Source organism: Trachinotus anak, unplaced genomic scaffold (assembly GCF_046630095.1).
Source record: "Trachinotus anak isolate AG129_WGS33_773 ecotype Australia unplaced genomic scaffold, CSIRO_AGI_Tana_v1 ptg000010l, whole genome shotgun sequence".
Taxonomy (NCBI): Eukaryota; Metazoa; Chordata; class Actinopteri; order Carangiformes; family Carangidae; genus Trachinotus; species Trachinotus anak.
In genome coordinates this window covers 20,349,092-20,373,564 of record NW_027273861.1, presented here as the reverse complement: position 1 = coordinate 20,373,564, position 24,473 = coordinate 20,349,092, and the positions used below count along the sequence as shown (strand labels likewise).

General features: G+C 37.4%; 3 protein-coding genes across 6 annotated transcripts in view; 1 reads left to right on the top strand and 2 right to left on the bottom strand.

Moving 5' to 3' along the window:
* Window positions 1-296: 296 nt before the first annotated feature.
* Window positions 297-3,899, bottom strand: LOC139625954 (gamma-interferon-inducible lysosomal thiol reductase-like). The gene is made up of 7 exons (XM_071486050.1): window positions 3,673-3,899; window positions 2,349-2,537; window positions 2,124-2,195; window positions 1,948-2,037; window positions 1,655-1,807; window positions 872-940; window positions 297-526 (listed from the first exon to the last, which is right to left on the bottom strand). Exons 1-7 carry the CDS (start codon window positions 3,811-3,813, stop codon window positions 467-469), a joined length of 774 nt encoding a protein of 257 aa, XP_071342151.1. The 5' UTR covers window positions 3,814-3,899; the 3' UTR covers window positions 297-466.
* Window positions 3,900-4,233: 334 nt separating this feature from the next.
* LOC139625955 (GTP cyclohydrolase 1-like) overlaps window positions 4,234-24,473 on the top strand; it is a 29,236-nt gene continuing 8,996 nt past the window's right edge. The window contains exon 1 of one of the 2 annotated variants that reach the window (XM_071486052.1): window positions 4,234-5,281. Coding sequence is in view for 1 of the 2 variants with exons in the window: in XM_071486051.1 (XP_071342152.1) it covers window positions 5,221-5,281 (61 nt within the window). In the remaining variant the exon portion in view is untranslated. The remainder of the gene's footprint in view (window positions 5,282-24,473) is intronic. The other variant, XM_071486051.1, reaches the window with a different exon arrangement.
* LOC139625953 (phosphatidylinositol 3-kinase regulatory subunit gamma-like) lies at window positions 11,760-24,443 on the bottom strand. 3 transcript variants are annotated; one of them, XM_071486048.1, is made up of 12 exons: window positions 22,382-24,443; window positions 19,081-19,855; window positions 17,491-17,631; window positions 16,826-16,931; window positions 16,525-16,623; window positions 15,286-15,466; window positions 14,767-14,892; window positions 14,447-14,589; window positions 14,126-14,302; window positions 13,358-13,429; window positions 12,696-12,857; window positions 11,760-12,419 (listed from the first exon to the last, which is right to left on the bottom strand). In XM_071486048.1, the coding sequence occupies exons 2-12, from the start codon at window positions 19,352-19,354 to the stop codon at window positions 12,230-12,232; spliced, it is 1,671 nt and encodes a 556-aa protein (XP_071342149.1). In that variant the 5' UTR covers window positions 19,355-19,855; window positions 22,382-24,443; the 3' UTR covers window positions 11,760-12,229. The 3 variants fall into 3 exon arrangements, with proteins under 3 accessions (XP_071342149.1, XP_071342150.1, XP_071342148.1); XM_071486049.1 differs by having other exon boundaries at window positions 14,767-14,889; window positions 19,081-24,442; XM_071486047.1 differs by having other exon boundaries at window positions 19,081-24,441.

The following is a 24,473-nucleotide window of genomic DNA, read 5'->3' as shown; positions in this document are numbered from 1 at the left end:
TGCCACTCCAATGTTTTTGTCTAAGAAAAATATATTTTTGTTTCTCATTTTAAGCCAAAAGAGTCTCGGGAGTTCAGGGTGTTTTAAGTGGAAAATGCCAATAAATTATATGGAAATTTAAATCAGACTGGTTGTTTTGTTATTTCTTTGTTTTAAATAGTCAGCCTAAGGAACAACATTTTTCAAATGGAAATAATGTAACTCAAGAGCTACATTCAAGACAAGTCAGAATTATTTCACTTTCAAGTCTGGTCCCAAAAATCCCATCAAAGTACAAGAGACCCAAAATCTCACGGTATGATCTCATATCCACTTTTTTTTTTAAATCAACTGCAAGCTTTCTTGAATAAAAACTCATTAGTGTAATATATAGTGATGTTATTTTGTACATTATGCATGTTTAATATATGATCATCTGTTTTCCCACAGGCAGCACACAGACATTTTAAAGTCGATTTTGTTGTGTTCAGCAGAAGCTTCTGTCCAGTCTGACTGGTGCTCCAGTACAGGCTGGAGGCTTCACCCCCTATACACACACACACACAACAGAGTTACAGTCACATCCCAGCTCATTACATTAAAAAGTGTAGTAAGAAAGAGAAGAACTTTATAAATGTGGAGGTTGAAGTTCTGTAGATGCAACAACATTGACAAAGAGAAGATGAAACACACTTCACCACAATAGCACTAATATATATTGTCATGAAAATAGTTTTAATGTAAATAAGAGTTAGTTTTTTTTTTGTTGTTTTTTATCTTAAAAAGGAAAAAAAAAAAAAAATCTTAAATGCAGCACATATTGATTCACTAACCACTTTAGACACATATATATTTAGAAGAGGAAAAAAAAACAAAAAAACCAAGTCCTCACCTTGTAAAGTTGGCAAACCAAATGGAAAAGGGACGACATCGCCTTGTCCTCATTCTCCTCTGTGTATTCCTGCAATGCATCAGTCTATCATTTTTACTGCCATTTATTAATTTCTGTCTATTTCCTCAAATGTACAGAGCTTCATCAGCAACTCTAGAAATCCAAAGGCAGAGCAATTTGGCGTTTCCATTTGCTAAGGTGGCAACCAGTTTACCCATTCCTGTGACACAGCTATATACACGTACAAGTACATACACATACTACATAAATACTATCTAATACAAAAGAGTGAATTCAATATTTCATCCATCATTTACAATCCACAGAAACCAGATAATTAAATGACCTTCCAGTATCATGAGGGAATTTTTTTCAACTCCTATTTTAATTAACTTGTAAACTAAAAGTGACTTTATCATTGAGTTTTAACTTACCCAAATCAGCTTATATCTGAGTCTAAAGAAATGTTTGCACAACTAATATTTAATATTCTGATTACAGTACTAAAAGATGATCTCTCTGCGTGATGTGTACACTGTTTTCTATTACAACAAAAGTAATGAAAGTTCTGTATATTTCTATTGTCAGTACCAGTGGAGAAAATTTGCTATTAATTGTGCAGAAGAAGCTACATCTCTATTATCATCAGATTCTAACTGGTGTCAGAAAATTTGATTCAGACTTTGTATTTTATGTCTTTGTAGCCAACAAAACTAAATAACAGATCTAAAACACTAATTTTTGTAATACTGTAAGTGGTCTAGAGTGCCAAGAGTGTTTTACCCCGTTGAGGGTGACCCAGGGGACATGTGTGTGAGCGGGGATCAGAGCTCTGGTCATGACAGCGTTGGCATGCATAAGCCGGTATCCCAGGCCTCCCTTCACACAGGAGTTGACGCTCGACCAGGAGACGGAGGGAGCGTAGAGCTGGAGGCACTGAGACAACAGGACAGAGTCAGCTTCACCAAGGAGACACATCCAGTACATTCCAGCAAGGGTTTCTGGGATGTTATTAGTTTTCAAATCAATGCAAAAATCCCTGAATACTGTGGTCAGTTGTTTCTGTAGAAACTCACAGGGTGTGCAGCATTGAGAACATCTGCAGCTGACTCCATGCAGTAGATGATGTGAAGTGCTACACGTCCCGTTAAATGGATGATACAGGCCTGGGGAGCACAGTAATTCATTTAAAGTCATCATGCTTTTGTGTCAATAAAACATGGTAGAGGTACAGGTTATGAAACGTGCAAACCTCAATTATGTTTCCTCTGCACTCAGGCTCTCCATGCTGACAGGTGAAGGGAGTATTTGCTGACGGAAGCTCCTACAAGACAAATACAAGTCTCACTTCTAGGTGTATTTTACAGTGGTGAAGATTTTCTTGGCAGAATTTGTCAGGGGTACTTCCAAAGATGACAAAATCTTCTCAACTTTTAAAGCCACTGTGTGTGTTAACAGAAGACAAGGATCAGTGTACCTTGGCATTCCCGTAGGGCACCAGAGTGACAGTCATGATATCCTGCAGCATCGTCCAGGTGGGGAACAGCTGCTGGGAGATGAAGACTCTGCAGGCTGGACATAAGCTCTCGTAATACAGAGTAACAGATACTGGAGGAACAGCCTGATTTGGTCTGGTAGCATTCACCTCCATGCACTGCTTCTGAACCTATAAGGAAAAAACAAGACTGTAACATGTCTTACAAGTTTTATGCCTGCAGCAAATGTGTCACAACATAGTCAAATATAAATCCATGAACACTGCTACCCTCCTGATGAGCTAAGACAAATGAAATCCTGCATACTGTACGTTGCAACAGTAAGTGGCTTCTTGGCCTTTTGCTCTTTTACCACTTACACTGACAATGTTCATGAAATTTTGACTGTTTGATAGTCAAACACTTGGTGGACTAGATCCCAATTGTGTCCAAGAGTAAAAACAAAGTCAGCAATTCACTTTTGAAACAGTAAGTCAATTTAGATTGGTAATTTTTCTTTCATGCTTTTCTGTTTCATTACATTGTGCATTTTAAAGCTTTGGGCTTCGAACTAATGGTCAAACAAGCATTTTCACTGGTGACTTGCTACAGGTGGTTATGGTATTGTAAGATAGAGAATTTTGCAATACAGAGCTTTTTCCAGCCCTTGCTCATCTTTAAACAGATTAACTGTTTGTGCCATTTGACCCAGAGTTGCTCTGCTAGTCACATGAAGAGCGTCTGGTCTTCAATTTCTGAAGCATGACTCTCATTTAGATGCAAACCAGGGAAACTTTGAACTTGAGTGAACTGAAAGTTGTATTCATTGATGCTCAAATGATAACATTAATATTATTGTGCTTAATGTATTTTTCTCCAGAACAGATACAATAATTACTTTTTAAGAACCCCCCCCCCCCCTTTTCACATACATTAAAGAAACTATGTTTGGCATTTCAGAAATTGATAAAGGACATGAGATGACTGTTACTCACAAGAATAAAACTAAAAAAGTCTGTAGCCAACTTGGAGCAAAATAGGCCATGAAGCACAACAAAGAAAACAAAAAAAATGTTTGAGGTGTTTGGCTGAATTTTCTAAGTTTATAGCACTATAAACGATTTATATTTATAAATGTCTTCCATTTGGACAATGTAGTAAAAGATAATACCCCTTGCTTTTATCCCATTCCTTTGTAATCCTCATCATTATCTTAAAATGGCAAAAAATAAATAAATAATAAAAAAAATACTGTCGGGTCTTCAGTTCTGTTTTTCATCGCTAGAAATTAAGCAAAGTACACCCCAAGTTGTTTACTTCACTCACCTTACACTCTATCGCTATCTCCAGCGATCGACACCACTGAGATGGGGGATAACGGCAGGATGGTTTGGGATGAGATATCCCCAAACCGCTCCTGTGAGTACAGAGGAGCAAAAACACAGCCAGCAGTCCCGACAGCTTCATGTCTGGTATCAGTTGAGAAGCAGACGCCGCACTGAGGATGGCGGACAGACTGGGGTGAGGCTGCTCCTCCCCGGAGCCGCCTAATCAGCCCCATCAGCAGCTGATTAACGCCAGCTGTGATTGACTGCTGCTGCCTTCAGGGATCCTTGGACACTGCTGCTTCTAGCTCCGTGAATAGGAGAAAAACAACAATAAATAATTACTTGCAGTTCAAAATTGGGATTCATTAGAGCGGTTCAATCGTGGAGAGTGAAGTGGCAAATGTTAATGGTGAATAGAAGAAGAAAAAATAAGATTCAAATATATTATGTCAACTTTTAATGGTGACCAAGCCTCTACCTTCAATAGTGGGTAATATTCTGGTGATTGACCTTCCTTTTAGTCTTCTCGCATGAGCACAACAGTTTCTGTAAGCATGTGCAATTATTTGTAATAAAATTAAATGCTCTCAGTCAGGAAAATAAGCTTATAAGTGTCTGGAATACATCATAATCATAAATTGTATAGGGACTCCAGTGAAGTGGAATTTGAAAGCAAAGCCATATGGGAACTGTAGTTAATGAATGCTAGCAGAAAAACACAAAATTATGAGATGCTTACATTTTTACGAACAAGCACCATAATAGAAACCAAATTTTGATTATAATATGGGCGCAAAACCACATGGAAGTGTGTCAGTTCTTTACAAAAGTGATAAAAAAAAAAAAAAAAAAGCATCTGGAAAAACCGTTGAGGAGAGGCAATCTACGCCATCTTGGAGTTTGGATTAGTCCAGGTTGGTTTAATAGAATTCACCTGCGATTTAGGCAGGGTTTTGTTACTTTATAAACGCCTAAAAATCGACCCAGAAAGCCACTCAAGAGCCGTAAATTAACCTAACTAAGCCCATAAGACCAAATGAAAATGTTAAAAAATGTTAACTTATTTTTTTCGGAGATGGCTCCCATGGCCCAACCGCCAGCAGTTGTGTACGGGAATGGAAGCTAATTTGCTAGGTGGCAGGAAAATTCACCTCCTGGCCTCTTCTACCGGACTAAACAAGGGTTTTCCCGACAATGGTGGGGTACAGAGCATGGATGTATAAGATCTTATAATATATCCATGGTACAGAGTGACTGTGAACTCATTAGCACAAAGCTACTCCATGCTAACAGAAATGGCGAGAAGGAAGCTACAGCGAAAATGGTGGTGGACAACTGGATTCAGAAAACCATTGCAGTGGCCACTCATACGTGAAGATGATGTTCTTTTACCCTTGGCCCGTTGCTCTGCCGCTTCCCCATCAAACGGCATCAAAAGATTGGATTATATACTCTCTTCTAGCAGCTGGGGTATGATGCTTTGACTCGGTGTGGGAACGGTATGGGAAAGTTGTGACCTTGAACTGGCAGGTTGTCTAATAACCTGATGAGCTCCAGACAATTCAGCAGAGTTTGCATCAGAAGACCTAAAGGAAGCGCATCGAAAGGTAAGATGAATATTATTGTCATTCGGTGATGTTTTTGGTGACTGGATATATGTTAATGTTGAGGATACTTACAGTTCTTTAAAAGTTAAAGCATTCAGAGCTTTAAGATCCCTGACACCCCCCCCCCCCCAAAAAAAAAAACAAAACAAAACCTTGAATACAAAACTTTATTTTTAAATGGCTAATCCACGCATCCTTGATGCTGCTCATCCGCATCCAGGTCATGTTTAATGATTAATTAATGATAGCAGGAATTGTCACAGCTGGGAAGGAATGACAAAAATGTGATGTGTGATAATATTAAAGCATGCACCCGATTTGACTGATATTTTCATTGCTTTGGTCTGTATGAAAAGCGGGACAAGTTTTAAATCGCTTTCTATGTGGTATTGAGAAGGTATCTGAATGAGTATTAACTTTGTGAATCCTGAAGCAACCCTGAATGATGCAAGGGTTTCTGTCTGCTCAGCCGCCCACAGGTTGTGCAAGTTGTCATTCTTGTACAATTTGTGATACACATCATGACAATCTTTTTCATACATTGTTATGTTGTACTGTGTCTCTTGTCTTCTGGTGCTCACTATGGGTGCTCAGTGTAGTTGCCCTTTGACAGTGGCCTGGGTTGTTAGGTTGCTTTGAGTGGAGCAGCAGCAGGTCAGTGAGCAGAAGTGGTGGTTGGCTACATAAGGTGATTCAAGCTGGATGAATGACTTGTCACTGCTGTTTTCTCTGCAGGCAATTAGTATTGAAGTCTTTGGTGTAGCTATCATTTGACATACAACGATTGCTTATGTCTGCATGGTGCAGTAAACTTTACAATATTGCATACATGGTGTAAACCTTAGGTTGCCACATACAGTAAATCTGTAGTCTTGAATTTGCTTGATGCTTGTACAGCCACAATGTGTGTTACTGTGGTACATGGAGTCTTTAGTAGTTATAGTGTCTAATGTGGCACTTTTGCTTTAAAACAGGCTTAGTATGTAAATAAGAGCTGCAAAGATTAGTCAATTAAGCAATTAGTTGATAACAATACATTTTATAGATGTTACTTAAGGCTGTAGGACACTATGATCAGCATTTTTCACAATTTTGTGACATTTTATAGATTAAATAATTAGGCTGATTAATTGTGGAAAAAAAAACTGCAGATTGATCTAAAATGTTGCATTTAGTTGCTGGCCAAATATAAACAAATAATATTTATGGTATACATTGTGTGGGGAAAAGTGTTGAAAATCCTCAGGTTATAAAATAATACTCGTAACAACTCATTAAACCATCATCTCAAATTTATTTGGGGATCTGAAAGTGCATACATGAAGAATAATGTTCTGTAGGTAAAGTCAGGTTTTACACCAACAAAAAATGTTTGAAACCATTGGCTTTCTTCAGAAATTGAAGCTATTTTAATACCTGATTAAACACAAAAAGTTGAATGTTGTTGCATAATCATTACAGTAAACGTTTACAATATCAGTATCTTCTCACAGCAAGAGGCTATTAACTAAAGGTAATTAATGCTTTAGATTAAAGCAGAAAGACCAGTCCAGACAGTCACAATGGGGGGGAAGTCAAAGTTACAGAAACACCATTTTAACAGGTACTAAGTTGAATGCGATGCAGAGACTGCAGACACAAGTAGAGGTATTTGATTGTATGCACAACTCAAAGTGAAATAAAACCTTTCTAAATATATCAAGTCCCTGGATTTCAAACACTTAAAAAAGTTGATAACTAATGTCTAATATAACTCAAGGTAAATAGGAAAACAAACAAATCTCCTAAAATGTTGTGGTTTCTGTTTGACAAATGTTACAAGTAGATCCCAACATATTATTGGCATGGAAGAAAGTTGATGGGGATAGACAAGCCTTTGCATGGCAGCCAAGCATTGTGTTGGTGCAAATATCAGTTACTTACCAGTCTCCTTCCTCTTAACCCTACCCAACTACACCAAACCCATAATAGACATAACCATTCCTATACTTATGAAACTTAACCTCCAACAAATCTCTTGCATAATACTGAATAAGTACCACACTAAACCTACCTGTACCTACAAAACCACTTCCCTCGCTTTATTATTTCTAACGCTGCACCTAAACACACCTATTCACCACACACTATAATTCCTAGGGAGGAGGAACTATGTAAAAACTACATTCCCCTTCTAGGAATTAAACCTAACATTATTACCGCTAAATACTATTACCATTGCCAGAGAACCTGACCAACATCATGGCCTCCTTAATTAACACTTGCAACATAGCTCTTATTCAATCATGGCTGCATCTCACAATATCAAGCCCTTCACTTATCATCAACCCAAGTAAATGGCCAAACAAAGCCACACAAAGACTGTTAGCGTCCACACAACAGATTGCCTTGAGATAATGTATATTATGATTTGGCGCTATACAAATAAAATTGAATTGAATTGAATTGAACAGTTAGGCTGATTCAGTCTTCCATGCCAAAAATTCATGGTATCTTGCATAAAATTTAAACAAACTTTTGTGCTCGAAGAAATCTTGTTGAATTTAATCCTCCTTGGTAAGGGGTTTTAGGTAACTGGTGAATTCAAATAAAAAAGACAAAAGTCTGAAAATAAAAATGGCAATCACATATTTTTCCTTTCATTTAGTCATATTTTGAAAGGTCAACAGGCTAGCTAAATAGCTTACCTAAATAGCTAGTTCTCAAGTACCTATCTAGATAAATAATTTCAGACTGCTTTAAGACACTTTCATAATCACAGGTTATGAAAAATTAGTTTGTTGGACAAAGAACTACTTAACATGATTTCTTCAAAATAAGAGATAAACTCTGAAACTAAATGCCAAACCAAATGATAGCACCTAAAGGTTCTTGCCAAAACACACTATCCATGATATGAAAAACCTTCAGCTGAAAGTAGATTGTGACACCCATCTTATGATATGAGACACCAGTTTCCTACAAAACAGTTATGATTTTGAAGTGTGTTTTCGGTGTCTTGTTTGTTCATTTTTGTTTGCACAGTGATAAAACATTTAAGTTACAAAAATTGACAGTGACAGAAAAAGACCAGATTGTGCACAAACAGTTAAAAAATACAAAGATGCTTTTACTTTACAGAACTAAATACTAGTAAGAGGTCTGCTCATTAAAGATGCCACATAGGGAGAAAAAAAAAAAAAAAACTAAACTCATTAGTGCTTTGTCAGTGCTACAACATATCAATCTCATCAGCAACTTGTCCATATTTAGCACCACCACATGTCCACCTGCTTCAGAAACAGGATGGATTTACATAAAGACAGTTATAGTATCTCCACCTCACATGAGATACTTGTGTGCAAATGCTATGCTTTAAATCTGAACTCCACAAACCAGTGGTGTAGTCTGTTTGTGCACATATAGACTGTATACTTTTTCTGTATTCCTGCTACAAAATTAACTGGGATAAGCTTCTTTTAAAAAAAAAAAAAAAAAAAAAAAATTAGAAAAATAATATTTCCAGTGATGTACTGAATTTAACACTCAATCTCAATGTGCAAAAAGTAAAAAAAAAAAAAAAAAAAAAAAAAAATAATAATAATATCTTGAATGCCAAGATACAGACATCAACATTTTGGTTTCACATACCAGCCATGGACCCTACATGCCTTAAGCGATAATTGTAATTTTAAGTGCGTCAGTCCATCTTAACTGTATAACAAGTAACTAGAGATTTAAAAAAATGTAATAAACATTCTGTGAGACAGGAGATTCAGGCTGAAAAGATGAAAGCGCAACAGTCTGACAAGTGGTAATATATGAATAGTATGTTGCTAAAATTGATAGTATGCTAAGTAGACTACACCACTGTTACAGAGTCTTCATTTCTACACATGTGAGTGTAGTACTATTTGTCCATTAACACAAGGTATTACAAAGTGGTGTGAACAGCTGTCCAAAATTTCAAACTTTGATTCGAGCTTTAAAGAGTAACTACATACAGGTTAAACGTCCTGCTTGCATCGCTATCTAGTGGTTGTGTCACACAACCTGTTCAGTGCAGCATTTTACATTTTACTACTGTGCAACACTATATTACAGATTTATGTGGTCACAAGTACAGTAGACCACACCCAACGGGAAAGCTTTTCATTTGCTTTGAAAAAGAAGATGTCACAGTCAGTCATACAGTATGGACAGTACACCCATACTTAAGACTAATGTTTGATCTCAGGAAAAAAAAACAAACTTTTGCAGAACATGGCTTACTGTAAAACAAAGGTAACAAAACATATCTTTTTATAGCTGGTGGTGAACTTGGTACCATAACTGGTATCAAAACAGTACACGACCATAACGTCCCTATTATAATTGCTAATACATATAACACCTATCTGTTACACAAGAATGGCATGCAGAATCAAACATTTTACAGCTTTTTACTGCCACAAAGAAGAAATGGGACACATTTTTCCAACTCCCTTCATGGCAATAAACAGTCTGACAGAACTGATAACTTCAAACGTACATAAGCAACAAGCATCAAACATGTGTTTGACTAATGACTGCTAAGAGGTAAGTCCATTTATAGCAACCCATTAAACAGAAAAAACTATGATACAGAAAAATATTATTCTGATCAAACCAGTGACAAAATGTATCATTGACTACTCTAATTTCCTTGACTTTAGTGGCCAACCAAAACTGACAATTCATTATTAAATATTTTCCCCTATAAAAGTAGTTTGAATGATTCACTGTAACCCACAAGTACCACTTCATCTTCACCCACAAAGTGCACAGTTAAATGAGATCAGATCCCAGTTACATAACCAGGGCTTGAGGGACTTGGATAGGCCTGAAATGTAAACAATTTACATTTTAAGGGATATTTATCATAATTGATATACTTTTCTATTCACCATTTGAATATACCTCACACTTTTGAAGAAAGAAACAGTATGTTCTGCTGCTGTGTACCAGCACTTAACAAGTTAATTTAAATATCATAATCTTATCACTTTATATGGTAACATATTATTTGGTCCACCATAGCTGGAATCATACTTTGTTAGCTAGTCACTAACATGGCTTCAAACTAGTTAAACAGTTATAGCAATAATTTTACAACTGTTTGGTCAATCTGAAGTCTTCATATGTTAAAGTAACAGTAGTTCTGTACAGTTCCTTTTTAAATGCACTATATAATTTTAACAGAGATTTTTAGCATGTTTCTTTAGTTTTCCAGGTTCCAGCTGTACACGTCAGATCATGGCATAATATCAATTATCTGATATTATGTTAAAATATCAGATAATTGAATTTAAACACCTGGTCCATGTCATGTGTGCAGCTTGTTATACTAAGTGTGATGTAAATTCAATGTAGGGAATGAGGTCTATTTGATATAATTTGTAAGTATAATGCTTAAAAGCAATCAGTTACAGGCAGGCAACTACCGTCAGTAATAATACTCTCCTTTATGGTTCTTTAGTATTCTTGTGATATTGTTGCTTTGTATCCAACTAGACAAAGCCTCAGCATCTGGTTTATCAGAACATTGTTGTCTACAAGAGAAATTGATGGCTGGAACAGAAGCACTTAAAGGCACTTTTCAGTCATTCCCTACAGAACTGGAAACCTGTATGTCTTGTACAGTATATTATCACTTCACATTACACTTATTAAGTCTTTGAGATTTTTGACTTCAAGCAAAACTCTTCAGAAATCTGGTTTAAAATAGGGGTCTGACTAATCCGAACAGTATTGATACCTCGCACACAACCTAAGAAAATGTGCTTTTGTGGGCCTTGATTTTCCTTTGATTTTGTGTCTTAGGTAAACAAGGTTTTGTTTGCTTTACAGTAAACACCTCCTCATATTATTACTCTGAGGTGTTTTATGACTGAACTTAGTCTGCAAGTATGCAAACTTTACCTTGACTGTCACATTTTTCTACAAACCAAAAATGTTGCCATCAAGTAAGTTTTAAGAGATGCTATAGTGACATAGAAAGCATCAATAACAAGTAGCGTGCTTGAGTTGCTACAAGTTTTGTATGTTTTTTTTCTTATTTGTAATGTCCTGAAGAAATTTACAGAAAGAAGACTATGGTTAGGCGGATGGACAATGGTATCCTCTGGTGATATGCTACGTATGAAAGCTGAAACATATTCATGTAATGTAGCGGGAAAAAAAGCGTGTTATATCGGTCGGGGAAACCCCTCCATTTCTTTCAAATACAACTTGGTTTGTAAGTGTGTATAATCCAGCAGTTATGTGCTTTGTTCTGAATGAAACACAACGAGAATGAAACATTTATGAGCACTTTTTTTAAGTATTGAATATTGCTAAATGTCTATGATTATGTTGTGGATAATTGTTTTTTAATTTTAATTTCTGATTATTTGCATTTTGCGTCTATACGTTGCTTTGAAGTTTGGATCATAACAAACATTAGCGGCAGCTCGACTTGCTGTCCCTCCAGGTCATTCTCTTTTTCTTTTTTTTTCTTTTTTCTTTAAACGTGGAACTATATTCGACTATTCCTATAATCCCACGTTACTTAATGTCAATTAACTGCCTTTGTCATTGTTTTGATTGAGAGACACCTAGCAGCAGAAAATGATGTATTGTGCATTTAACTAACAAAGCTGACAATTACCTAATTAACCTTAAAACTACTGTGGAAAATTACTGGAAATCTGCTCCAAGTATCTTAACAAAGTGTCTCAGTGTGTGTGTGGTTGTTTTTTTGGGGTTTTTTTCTTTTGTTGTTTGCTATGACATCATGCGAATGCAGGATTATGACATATCCAAATCTTAGCACTGAAACTGTTTGAAAATTCTTGTATGGTGACAACACTAACCGGTACGGCCTGGTAACAATGTCCATATTGGTGCATCCTCAGCGCTAATACAGTGAAGCTTTGGGAAAGTGCCATCAGGATGGCGTGCTGGTGTGTCTCAGCTTGGCTGCTGGCTGAGAGCGGGCCAGGCCAGGGTTACATTCAGCTGCTTGTTGTGTTGGATCAGGGATGTGTGTCGGTAGTGGAGGACAAGCTCTCTCAGTGATGAGTACAGGTTGTAGGGCTCAGCGAAGCCATACCCTGTGGACGTCCTGTAGATTACACAGTGCTTCACGTCCCCATCCACACTGTATGAGAATAAAACCTGTCACCTTCTGTGCACAATTATCATTTTCAAAAAAAGATAAGTCAAACACAGACAAGATTAGGGGATTATTTGGACTACAATGTGCTAAAATGTGTGTTGTCATGACACTGTAAAGAAATGTATATAAAAAATCTCCTTTGTCCCAAAAAAGGCTTCATACATAAATGTTAAATCAAGTGGTCAGTTAGGGTTTAAGAGGGGTAAAACAGGCATTTATGTTTAAAAACTTAAAATTTACAAATTTGAAAGTACTCACACAACAGAGCAGGCAAAGGAGCCTCTCTGAGTCTGGCTGTCTCTGATGAGGAACGTCCCATCCCTCCTACCCCTCAGCAGCTCTTCTGCCTCCTTTCGTCTCATGCCGCCAACATACCAGCTCCTCTCCTCCTGATGTGTATCATCCGCCAGGGTGTATGGACTAAAAGACAATGGGGATGTAGGGGAATTATTAGTTTGAAAATATACTTTTAAAGCATACAATTCTCCAAAAAAAGCTATCGGATTGTTTACATTATTTTATTTACTGAATTTGTTTACTTAAAGAATCCTTTCAGTAAACTTTAGCACTTTTATTTTTTCCTGAAATAGGCAAATGTTAATTGTTTGCCTCACGTTGCACAAAAAGTAGTGCTATGATGTCACATGTTACAGGAACTGTAATAAATGCAAATGCAGATCCCACTGGTGAATGCCATGACCAGTCCTTTGAGCAGCTAAACCTGGGTTCTTTTCCACTTTACCTATGTTAATTGATTATAACAAAAACCAGTCATACAACTGGCACAGTGAGCTGTATATAAGCACTTCTGCCAAAGGCAGCTTTGGAAAAAATTGTGCAGCTTGTGTTCAAATCCATTTATGCCATTTAATGTCAGTGAGGCTGTGAGTTCATTTGACCTAGTAAAAGATAATACTTACTCTTCTTCTTCATTCCTGATACCCATCCAGTCATTAATCTGGCTCTGCCTAGTGCCTTGCTGGGCGAGCCAACTGAAACATAGACAAAACACATTTGGTAGGCTGCAATATGTGGATGTTAGCAGAACATGCTGTAAGAGTGGCCCTGTCAGTCTGAACTGTTTGAAAAAATACCAAAAGATGATACAGAAGGCTTGACTATCAAGATGGGAAAGGAAGACAAAAAGCAACATATAACAGTGTCCCTCACAGTGTGTTGAATGTACAGCAGTTAGACTGCATGTTACCACAACAACACAGGCACACCATCCTGTAAAGTTTCATTTTTCTAACTTAGAGTTGTTAATGCAAAAAATAACAGCAGCAGCTTTATCAGACCTTGCTTTAGTTGTTTTAAAGTAACAGCACATGTGTGTAAAGGTATAAAGCTGAACCAAACTGAACAAAAGCTTAATAGAACCCAACTGCTTGTTTGAATTTATTGTATAAGAAGGTGCGAATTGGCTAGAAAGGAAGTCTTCCCATTAGACAGTCCCTGTACTGAGCATATTGGAGATCCACAGCTGTGGCAGCATGCATGAGAACAGCTGATTGCTCATTCTATGTTTACAACTCAGCTGTGTCATTGGTATGTGACAGACTGTTTTTGAACTAAACATTTTATCTCAGATGGGTTTCATCATGTCCACTTGTTAGCTCATAAGTACAAGAAACTTTTGTCTACCAATCGATGATCTAGAACATGAGGTGCTAAAGCTTTACACTTACAGCAGGTATTGATCTCTGATCTTCCTGAGCTGCACAAGGTCAGGCTTCAGACTGCTCATTTTCTTGTCGACCTCCATGTGAGCCACCGCCTTCTTTCTTAGGTCTTCCTCCAGCTTCTTCTTGCTGTTGTGGATCTCCTCCACCCTTGACTGTAGTTCATCAGAGTTGCTTTGAATCCTGGGAGTAGGTGGAGAGACAAAAAGACCAAAGTAAAAAATCAGAATGTCCCAAAATCAACTTAAAAAAAAAAAAAATGGAATCAGCCAAGAAAATTGCAATCAGTGCATTTCTAGAAAAAAGGGTTGATATTTGTAAACATACTTATCAGCCTCTGTAGTGCTGTCTAATGTAAGGAACATGTTGATATATTCCTTGCTATAGCGTTCTTGAGTTTCACATTCCTCCTCAAAGATCCGAATGATTTCACTGAAAGCCTCGATGGCTGTCCGTTTGCTCTGCAGGTCCTGTGTTGACAAAGGAACAAATCTTTATTAATATTCAAATTTGCAGAGCCTTTACACTCAAAGCTATGTTGTGGTAAAACAATCAGAAGTAAAATATTAACATGAGACATTGCTTTTACCTGATAACACCACAGATTTACTTAATAAGAAGTCTCAATGATAAGGCTGCTGTTGTACCTGAGAAGTTTGGTTAAACTCTTCAAACAGACGGTCATACTCTTTGCTCTTCTCTTTGTATTGATCCTGGAATATCCTCAGCTGTTCTCCAACTGCATTAATGTCAACTTCCATCACAACCTGCTGCTGTACAGATGAGAAATTATGAGATTTAGGACCAAATCTCTTTTTTTAAAGCTCCTATGACACATTTAGTCTGATCTAAACTAACATTACTGAAGGTTTTGAACTGTGACATTTGTTTTCTCCAGGTTTGCTAAAATTTTAGATAATTAAAATCATCCTTGAAATGAACTGCTGTCATGTATATTATCCCTGTTACTAGTTCTGATATAGCCAAAACCACATATAGGCCAACACAACTCCAAGAGAAAATTGCGTCATTAGTAATAAGCCTGTACAATAAATCAAAATGAAAATGATTAGGTTTTTATACATATAAAAAGTCACCACAGTGAAAAATATTTTGTCGTTGTAATATAAAACACGCATTCATAGATGGAGGCCTCATAAACCCACCTGCTGGTATCTGGATATGGGGTAGAGTAGCCGTGTGTCCAGCTTGGAGTTGTACTGGGCTAGTGATTTGTTCTGGTAATACTGGATCAGGTCCACCACAGAAGTGAAGCCCAGTGGTTCAGAGAAGCCGTATTTGTCCCCAAGATGGAAAATCTTTATTAGTCTGTTGGAACCATCTTTCCTGTAAATGTTAAAAAAAAATAATAACTTGCTTAAAAGCTGCCACAAGTGCTAAAGGCATGTAGAACAAGAATATAAATTTTCTCCTCACTTTGTATAATAGCATCTTTTTTAGACAGGCACCAATGGAAAATACTGACTCCTGGACCTTTTAGTAGTTTAGTCTATTGGCTGAGCTTCTTTTGTGTAAAGGAAAGTACAAAACAATCCACCCCCTCAAATCCAACATCTGGGCCTGTATTCATAAAGCATTTTATCTTGACACTAAAGGTATGCTTGCACAAAACACTATGCTGCCTTAGATCAGCACAGTCCAAATTAAAAAGTACTCTACATTAGCCATGAAGTGAAAGTAGCAAGTCAGCAGCTTTAGTCTTGTGTTACTGTGTCTATGCTGGATCTGTTCATCCACAGTACTGTTAGGAAGAGTATTAACTAATATACAGTGTATGGACTTGAAGTCTAATAAGAGCTTTGGGTCACAGTTTCGCATGTTAAGCAAGAGCCAAGTGTAAGGTGTTAGAAAAATGGTGTAGAAAGCACTGATTAAAGTTGGAGTGTGTCTTTTCAGACAGATGTGAGACAGATGACTGGAAAAACTTGACTGCGTAGACGGTGTTATATTGCTGACTGCTGGAGTCTGCGCCAAACTCTAATCAACAAAGCTTTATATCTGAAACCTAGTCTGTCCAGATTCAGCTAAAATTAGACAGAAACCAGTAAATGTATAAAGTTACACTTTAAAACCGGTAAAACTAAATTTAGACTTTGAAACCAGGAAATAATGACTGACATCTGACTAAATGTATTCAATGTAGGACAACCACATCCCACAAAATCATTGTAATATTAGCAGCTCAAAGGCTAAAAATACTCTCACTCATGCTGAGCCTTATGCTACCGTAATTTAGTTGTACTTAATAAAGCGTAACCCTTGGCTAACCTTTTCATGTCATGAATGCATGACAACAGTATATATGGTATGTGCACTTATCACAAAATCTTGATGAAGAAATATGATTTTTGCATCAGCAAATTTAAGACTCAAAAAGTATTTACCTTAGTGTCAGAGTATATTCCCCCTTAACCTGACTGGAAGCATCTCGGACCAGGAATGTGCCATCAGGAGTGTTTCTCATCATCTCATTTACTTCCTCTCTAGACAATACACAAAGGACATGAAGGTCTCAAACAATTCATGTAGAGGTTTGAAGAACAAAAAAAAGGTGCAGAAGCCTCAAAAAATCATAATGTACAATTTATGTTATACATGTTCCACTATGAGTTTGAAGCACTTTTAAAGGAAATTTAGCAGGCAATACATCAAATCATCAACACACCATGTGAAAATATTTAATACCTCGATATGTTGCCCCAGTACCACTCAGCATTGGACAACTGATTGTCATCAGAACTGGATTCACACGATGCCATTGCTTTGGTTATGTTGTTCTTCGGGCAAAGTTCTGAGCACAGGGGCAATAAAACTTTATATCACAAAATCAGATTTGAAAGTTGTTTTTTTTTTTTTTTTTTTTTTTTGGTTAGATTAAGGGTACATGTTCTGCACAATCTACATTGTTGGAGCATTTTTTTATTTCAAACATGCCTTTTCCTCCAATCATTTTTCAGTATAAAGAGCTACTACAGAAGAGTGAAACAATGATAATATACTTCATGATAATCTCCATCCTCATTATGCATTTTTTCACTCATAATGATCATCTTTTAATTCCCACCAATTGGGAGAAATGAAAGCATTTTCTGGGTAATAGTCCCTCAGGCAGATACTTTCAAGAGTTAAAGTTCTGATTTTAAAAATGATCAAACTACAATACAGGAGAGGCAGCAATGAGTTAGAAATATGAATGATGCTTGCATTTGGAATAAAAGGTACAGTAGTATGTCCTAACACTTGTCACATAAACATATGTTGTTGATTTTCCCTTTTTTAAAAGTGATTAAATATCTATAAAGGATCTGTTAAACTTCTAACAAGCACAACAAAGAGATGTTGGAGTGTACCTCCTTCCTTGGCGACGTTGTTTCTCAGGGAAGGAAACACATCATCATGATCAACAAGGGAAGAAAGGTCCTGCAGGAACTCTGTCAGGGTGTGTGACCGAGCCTCGGCGTCCTTTTGGCCCACCTCAGGCTCCAAGAACTCTGACACATCAAACATACAACGTCCCAGTGTTACCGCCGATGTCAGTTCAAGCCAGTCTGCGTGTGGCTATCTGCACTTTTTGGCTGCTCAGCACACACTGCTGGACCACTGACAAGGCCTCAAGAGGGAGATATCGTAGTGTTGCTTAGTCTTGCACCATGTGGGAGACTCTGTCCAGACTAGTCCGTTGACAGGTGACACTGTCTGACTGCCTAAAATACCAGAACTGGCACTCCTCAACGCTCAGGCACAGGCAGCCAGACTCAGTGCTGCTTAGTGCCCGACCTCGCCTTGCCTTGCCTCGCCTCGCCTCGCCTAACAAACAACAGCTGTCTGCAGAGAGATGCCATGTCGGCCTGAAGCACTAAGGCTGATGTGCCAGCATGTCTGTCTGTGTTTATTGTATTTATTGTGTGTGTGTGTGTGTGTGTGTGTGTGTGTGTATGTGTTAATGTGGCATTACGAAAGCGGGGAAAGGTGAGAACCTATCTGTCAGGCATTTTCTGAAAGCATTGCATATATGTGTGAATTATTTGTGTTTACCAGTAGGTGGCTACACACACAAGCATTGATGCACATGTGTAGGGAGAGGCATGCTGTTAGCGGATGCTGTAAATCATCCCTTCAGCACTTGTGATGGCATGCCTGGAGATGCATTAAATCGCTGCTGCAGATGGAGTTGTATGTTGGAGGAATCATATGTATGCTGTTGTAAAATTAGAAAGGGTGGAAACTCATTTAGCCAGGGCCTACAAACAGTGAAGCTCTGTCAAAACATGTCTGTAGAAACCTGAGAAAAGCTGTACATCTAATCGATCCCAAATCTAGTTGAGTGGAGTTTTTAGAACTGAAACAATTAGAAATATAATTTACTGCTGATTAATCAACTATCAGAAACAGATCTGTTTATTCAAGCAAAATTGCCAAACATTCATGTTTGCTATTTTTCATTTATTTTTGTGAGAGTATCGGGTGAGAGTTTTTTTTTTTTTTTTTTGTTTTTTTTTTTTTTTTTTTTGGACTGTTGGTCAATCAAAAAAATGCTTTTAGTTGACTTTACCTTGACCTTTACCTGTACATTGACTAAGGATGAAAGAATCATATTATCATATAATTATATAATCATGTTATCTCTGTACACAATCATGTAATGCATCTCATTGGAAAGGTTCCAGCTGCTGGTCAGCTCATATCCTATACTAAAACTGAATGTGGCCTTTACTTACTGAACACTGTCTAACATCATGTTTTGACTCATCGGTCAGACAAATGAACACATGAGTTAAAGAAGAAAATTTGCATCAGATAAATTTACATTGTGCTTATAGACAAGAAATCCTGTGTTAAAGAGAAGACACTTAAAGAAAGCCAACACCTTTTCACAGTTACTATCATTTCAAAATCATATCTGATGCTTAAAATGTTGAATATAGCCCCATAAATTTTACCTTGATCTGCTGGTGAAAGCTCAGGCCTAGGAGCTATGGATATGTCTGTATGCTGTTTTGATTGGTTAAGAGGTAATGACATCATCCCAGGAAACACAGAGGGGGGCTCCGGATTATCTCCCATATGGTAAGCGCTCTCATTGATGACCGCAGCCTTGTCCCTGAGATGGAGGGATGATAGTGATGGTATTGGGAATTCAGCTGGATGGAGCTCGTTGTCCTCTGCGCAGCCTTTGCTGTCGAGGGGTCTGAGCTGGAAACACTCTTCTGCCATTTTCACAACACAGACTGAATAGTCCAGCTAGGTTTTATTGAGGTGGTGAAGCAGCAGATGTTAGATGCCACAGTGCTGTTGATCACATACTATCAGCTAACAGATACACTCATGGCGGAGGATAGAGAGGGCAACGGTGCAGAGTTCATGGCTGCCCTGTGTTGTGGTGATAGAGCAAGTTCCGCAGCCTGAGCCCTTGGTTTAACCACATCACACAGCAGAGTGATGACATTGCCTGTAGATCGTATGTTTTTTCCTTTATACACACGGGGAGTCTTCTGTATTCAAACACTGTTCTGCTTCACAGTCTCTTGCTTAAAAGGATCCACACCTGGGAGCTACCTAGAACAACCGCCATCGGTTACTGAACAGCAGAGTGCCTGGTTCATAGCCGTGTTGACACGAGTTATTGAGTTGTAAACCCACTGGAGAGTTACTGACTGAAGCACAACTATCTGATTTCTTCATCAAGGACTCACACGTCACCTCATGTCAGCACACCTAAAACAGAAAAGGCACAAAAAGAGTCTGAGAATCGGACACAGTAGAATGTGGTGGGTGTTATTGAATGCATGGCCTGAAAGTTACAAGGTCTTAAAAGTTCTAACAAGTCCGATCACACCTACTGATATATCATAATATTTCTGCTAGGGGCAGTGAAAACCTTGTTTATCACCTTTTCAAATTTTAACTTTGTGTCCAGTGTGTATGAAATAAGGAATTGGTATTGTCAGGCTAAGCATTTTTAAGGGCTTCCTGTGAAACGGGCTGAAATAAATGGCGTTTATTGCAATTGATTACACAACGATACTGTTACACTGGCATACATTTCATCAGACAAAAATTTATGTCTGGAAAACAAAACTTGTTTAGTAAATATCAAATTAGAGTTTGCTTGGTAACATTAAGTTTAGGACTGCAAATAATTACCATTTAATTTCAGTATCAATTCATTTACTGAGTAGTTTCTTAATTAATCTATTAATCCTTTACTCTATAAAATGTCAGAAAATACAGCAAAATGCCCAGCATAATTTTTAACAGCCAAGGTGATATCATCACAACATTTCAAAAACTAAAAACACTCCGTAACACTGGGAAGCTGTACCTAAGCATTTCTGCCATTTTTACTGGATAAATGTCTCAAAAGATTAATAATTCCACTGAAGGTCAACCTTTCTTACACAGTTTAACTGTGAAATGCTCAACAGTATACCTTTCTATTTAAGAACAGGAGAATTTTGTCATTACCATTATGATGAGCAGATGGACAAGATGAGCAGATTAAATGATTAAAGATGAATAGTGATCATTGTGATGTTTTTATTACAGCTGATGAGGAATTCCCAAGTCTTAATGAAATTATAAAAAAAGCAATCATCCATTAGAAAAAAGCTGCATTCGGGTCTCAGAAAATATTAAACATCTAAGAGAGGTTAATCTGGAACATATGCTCTTTGTGCAACAGACATGATTTGCTTTAACATAATAACTGTAAATATATTTAAACGGATTATTGGTTACAATGAAAATCATGTTGCGTCACTACTTTAGACCTTATTTGTCCTAGGAACAACATTTAACAGCAGTACACTCATGATCTGCACCTGAAACATGTTTTTTTTTTGATGACTTTAAAAGGAAAAAAGTCTTTGAATGTAATGTCTAAGAGCATATAGGATATTGCCTTTGGGATTTCTGGGATCTCATGGGATTTTGTGTTTTGGGAAGTTAAGGTTAACTTTTTTTCACATATTGACATAGTGTATAGTGTTATATCATGAAACCCTTTACATGGTAAAGCATGGACTGCAGTTAAATCCTCTTACACTCCCAAGTGTCTGGGATTAGTCAGCAGTTTATTATGCTCCTACACCCTCCTATAGGAATGTGATGTTAATCTTGATACTCTGCCAGAAGAAAATGGCATTAACTTAAATTTTGATTAAACTTAATTTAATCTAAGATCTGTTTTCGTAAACATTATTCCTGTCGTCCCACTGCAGTGGATAATTGCTGTAATTCTAAAGTGCAGTTGGGAAAGACGAAAAAAATCAGATACCTGAGTTTACTTCTCTGGCATGTAATTTTCTACCTTTAAATCTGGTCAAATGGTTGTTAGCATCAATTTAAAATTCACCAAAATCTGTGCAGTCTGTTTAAACAATAGCAACATATGGCCGTGACGCAGCATTGTAGATTGAAGTCCAAGTGTTGGAAATGGCGTCTGCATCAAAATACTTCCAATGGTATGCAGCCATGAAGTCTTTATGGCTTGATGTTCCCAGTACATTTTGTCCAGTTTCTGTTGAGATTATGCAGGAAGCTAAACATGATCTTAAACCAAGTCCTTTGATCTTTATTACATAAGCCTGTTTTCTCATGTTTTAATACTTATGGACTTTTAAAGAAAAAAACTCAATACGCATCCATGTGGGACGACATACATGACCTTTTTTTTTTTTGGTAACAATATATGTTGCTATTTATGTTTGTAAGTCAGAAGAAAGTGTTGTCCCAAACTAGGTTGTTCCAGCCATTACCTAATCAAAACATAAATTATATTTACTCGGCTCATGTAGAATTAGTGGTTTGGTGGATCCATTAGCATTTGTGAGAAGCCAAATTAGAGACATAAAAATCTCTTCGTATGTTGCGTTGTGCTCTGCTGTAAATTTCACATATTTTCATTGCCAGGAAATTGAAGTCGTAGAATGAAGATAATGCTGAAGGTATTTTGCTGGTGATGACTGTCCTCTGAACGTGTTCTTGTTTTTGTTAGATATTCGGTCATAGCTTTTTATCGATCAGTGTTGCATCCCAAAAACGGGACGGCTGTTGTGCGCCATATTTCCACACCGCCTTCAAGCGTTCCATCGTCCCATACCTAAGCTTGAAACGACGAAGAGATATGGCTGAACATGCACTGAACTTTCAAAATGGCAACTTCTGGTGTAGGTAACATCCAGACAGGCTGAAAAAGTGAAACATCATCATGAAACTCAGTACAGGACAATACGCACCTACCTGGACCAAGACAGAAGCAACTGAGCGGCAGAGGAAGCCAAAATTTCATCAACATCCATGAAGCAGCGAAGAGATGTGGCTGGACACACACGTGGCTCAGATCAAACCAACCACCGGCCTCGGTCCTCACGCCACCCCCCCCCCACACACACCATTCCTCCTATCCCGTATCACCTCTCCTCCCGTGTCCTCCATCTTTTAAAGATCCTCTCCACTTGTTTGTTGTCCATTCCTTCTGAGTGGCACGTTTTCCCACGATGTCATTCCTCTGGGTATTTCCTCTTGTCTTCACCGATACTGCTCATGTCTTTATGAAAATCAAGCCCCTTCCAAGACATTTTCCACTTTGTTTTTACTTTTACTTGCTCTTGCAAATGGTATTCCACTGATCGGTCGAGTGCTTTATAAAAAAACCTATAAAAATGTATATAAATATGAAAAATCCTATAAATAAAAAATAAAAACCTATGTAAGAAGTAGAGCTTATTCAGGAAAAACAAAAGTAAAAGTAGCAGCACTACTCCTTGCTCCGTAACTCTTTTTCACAGTTTGAGAGCACAGTGTAGATGCACAGTGGGGGGACAGAAGCATGAGAATGAGTCGGTGGGAAAAAAACTCCTATATAAATAAATAACTGAAGGATGCCACTGTTGCTATACAGAGCGAGGGGCTTAGTGGTCTCCTGAAATCCTATTGGCCAGCCTGTTGCCATGTGCTCGGGAGTCAGCAGAGATGCTGCTAACAAATCAAGGAAATGTTCTAATATTAGACTGTATGTATCCAGGCAGCGGGAGCCCCTGACCTCTCAACTCCGCCAGCGTTACGTTCCACTTCACAGATCAGCATAATGAAAGAAGTGGTGTGGAAATAACTGGTTAAAAAAATGCTGCGGCACTGTAGACAAAACAGCAGACGCAGCCCCCCCACCACCCTCCATGATATCCCAGCCAATACAGTTGTAAACAGTAGAAGACAGATTTTTGAAATACTGTGAAATAATGTTGTGATTTGCATGGTTTGTCAAACAATTTATGTTATTCAGGTGAAATTTAGCTAATAAAGAAATGGCCTATTTCTACTGAATCTTATGCTGACAGGTTCTGCTGTAATAAACTAGGTCTATGCATTAAAAATTAAACAAATGTGACAGTGAGCAAAAGAAAAGCCCTGCATTTGGAATATGTTTAATGAATAATATTCTTTCTATCTTATATCTTCATTATTATTAAGCTGTCTTTTACCATCCGTGTTGCTAATTTTTAAGATGAACTGATTTAACAGCTATTATTCACATACACATGAATCAGCAAAAAATTAAAAATCCAATATGTATAGCCCCCAACATCTAAAAGAACAATTACTTACTGTCTAACCTACTACTAAGTCTTAGTAAACAAATACATGCATGTGTCTGTCAAGTGTGTGTGTGTTTAAAAAAATGTAAACAAACATAGTCTGAATAAAACCTCCACCTGCAGTCTACACATGATAAAAGTAATTCAGATTAAAATTCAGATGTATTATCTATTGTACACTTAAAGTTCAACTCTGAAACTGAAAACATGAAAGCCTTATCAAATCTATCCCTCATTTTAGTCAAACCTGAAATTGCACTTTGAAATTGTTAGAACAATATTTGGCTGAAACATGACATAGAGGAAAGCAGAGACTGAATGAATTATGAATGAATTTATTTCATATTTAACTGTGCTACCCTAAGCTCACAGTATTCACAAATCCTTTCATCCTTATCCATTCTACTGTATTGTCTGGTTTAACACAAAGTTTTCATAGACATTGTCTTATGTGTGCACACAGTACTATTGAACAGCTTGCACTTGACATTTTTTTTCTACATTAACAACAGATTGTGTATTTGGTAATCTCATAATTACTCATTTTGTGTGCAGATGATTTGGTTACATTATCTCACTGTACTGTTGGTCTCCAGAGTGCTGACTTAGACATCAGTTTTAATGACATGAAAATTAAATATAAAGAGGTTAGAAATATTGTGCTGTGAGTAAATAAATTTTGAATTCATCCCATTAATCTGATGGGAAGAGTTTCCTCTCTGTATACTGATATATAT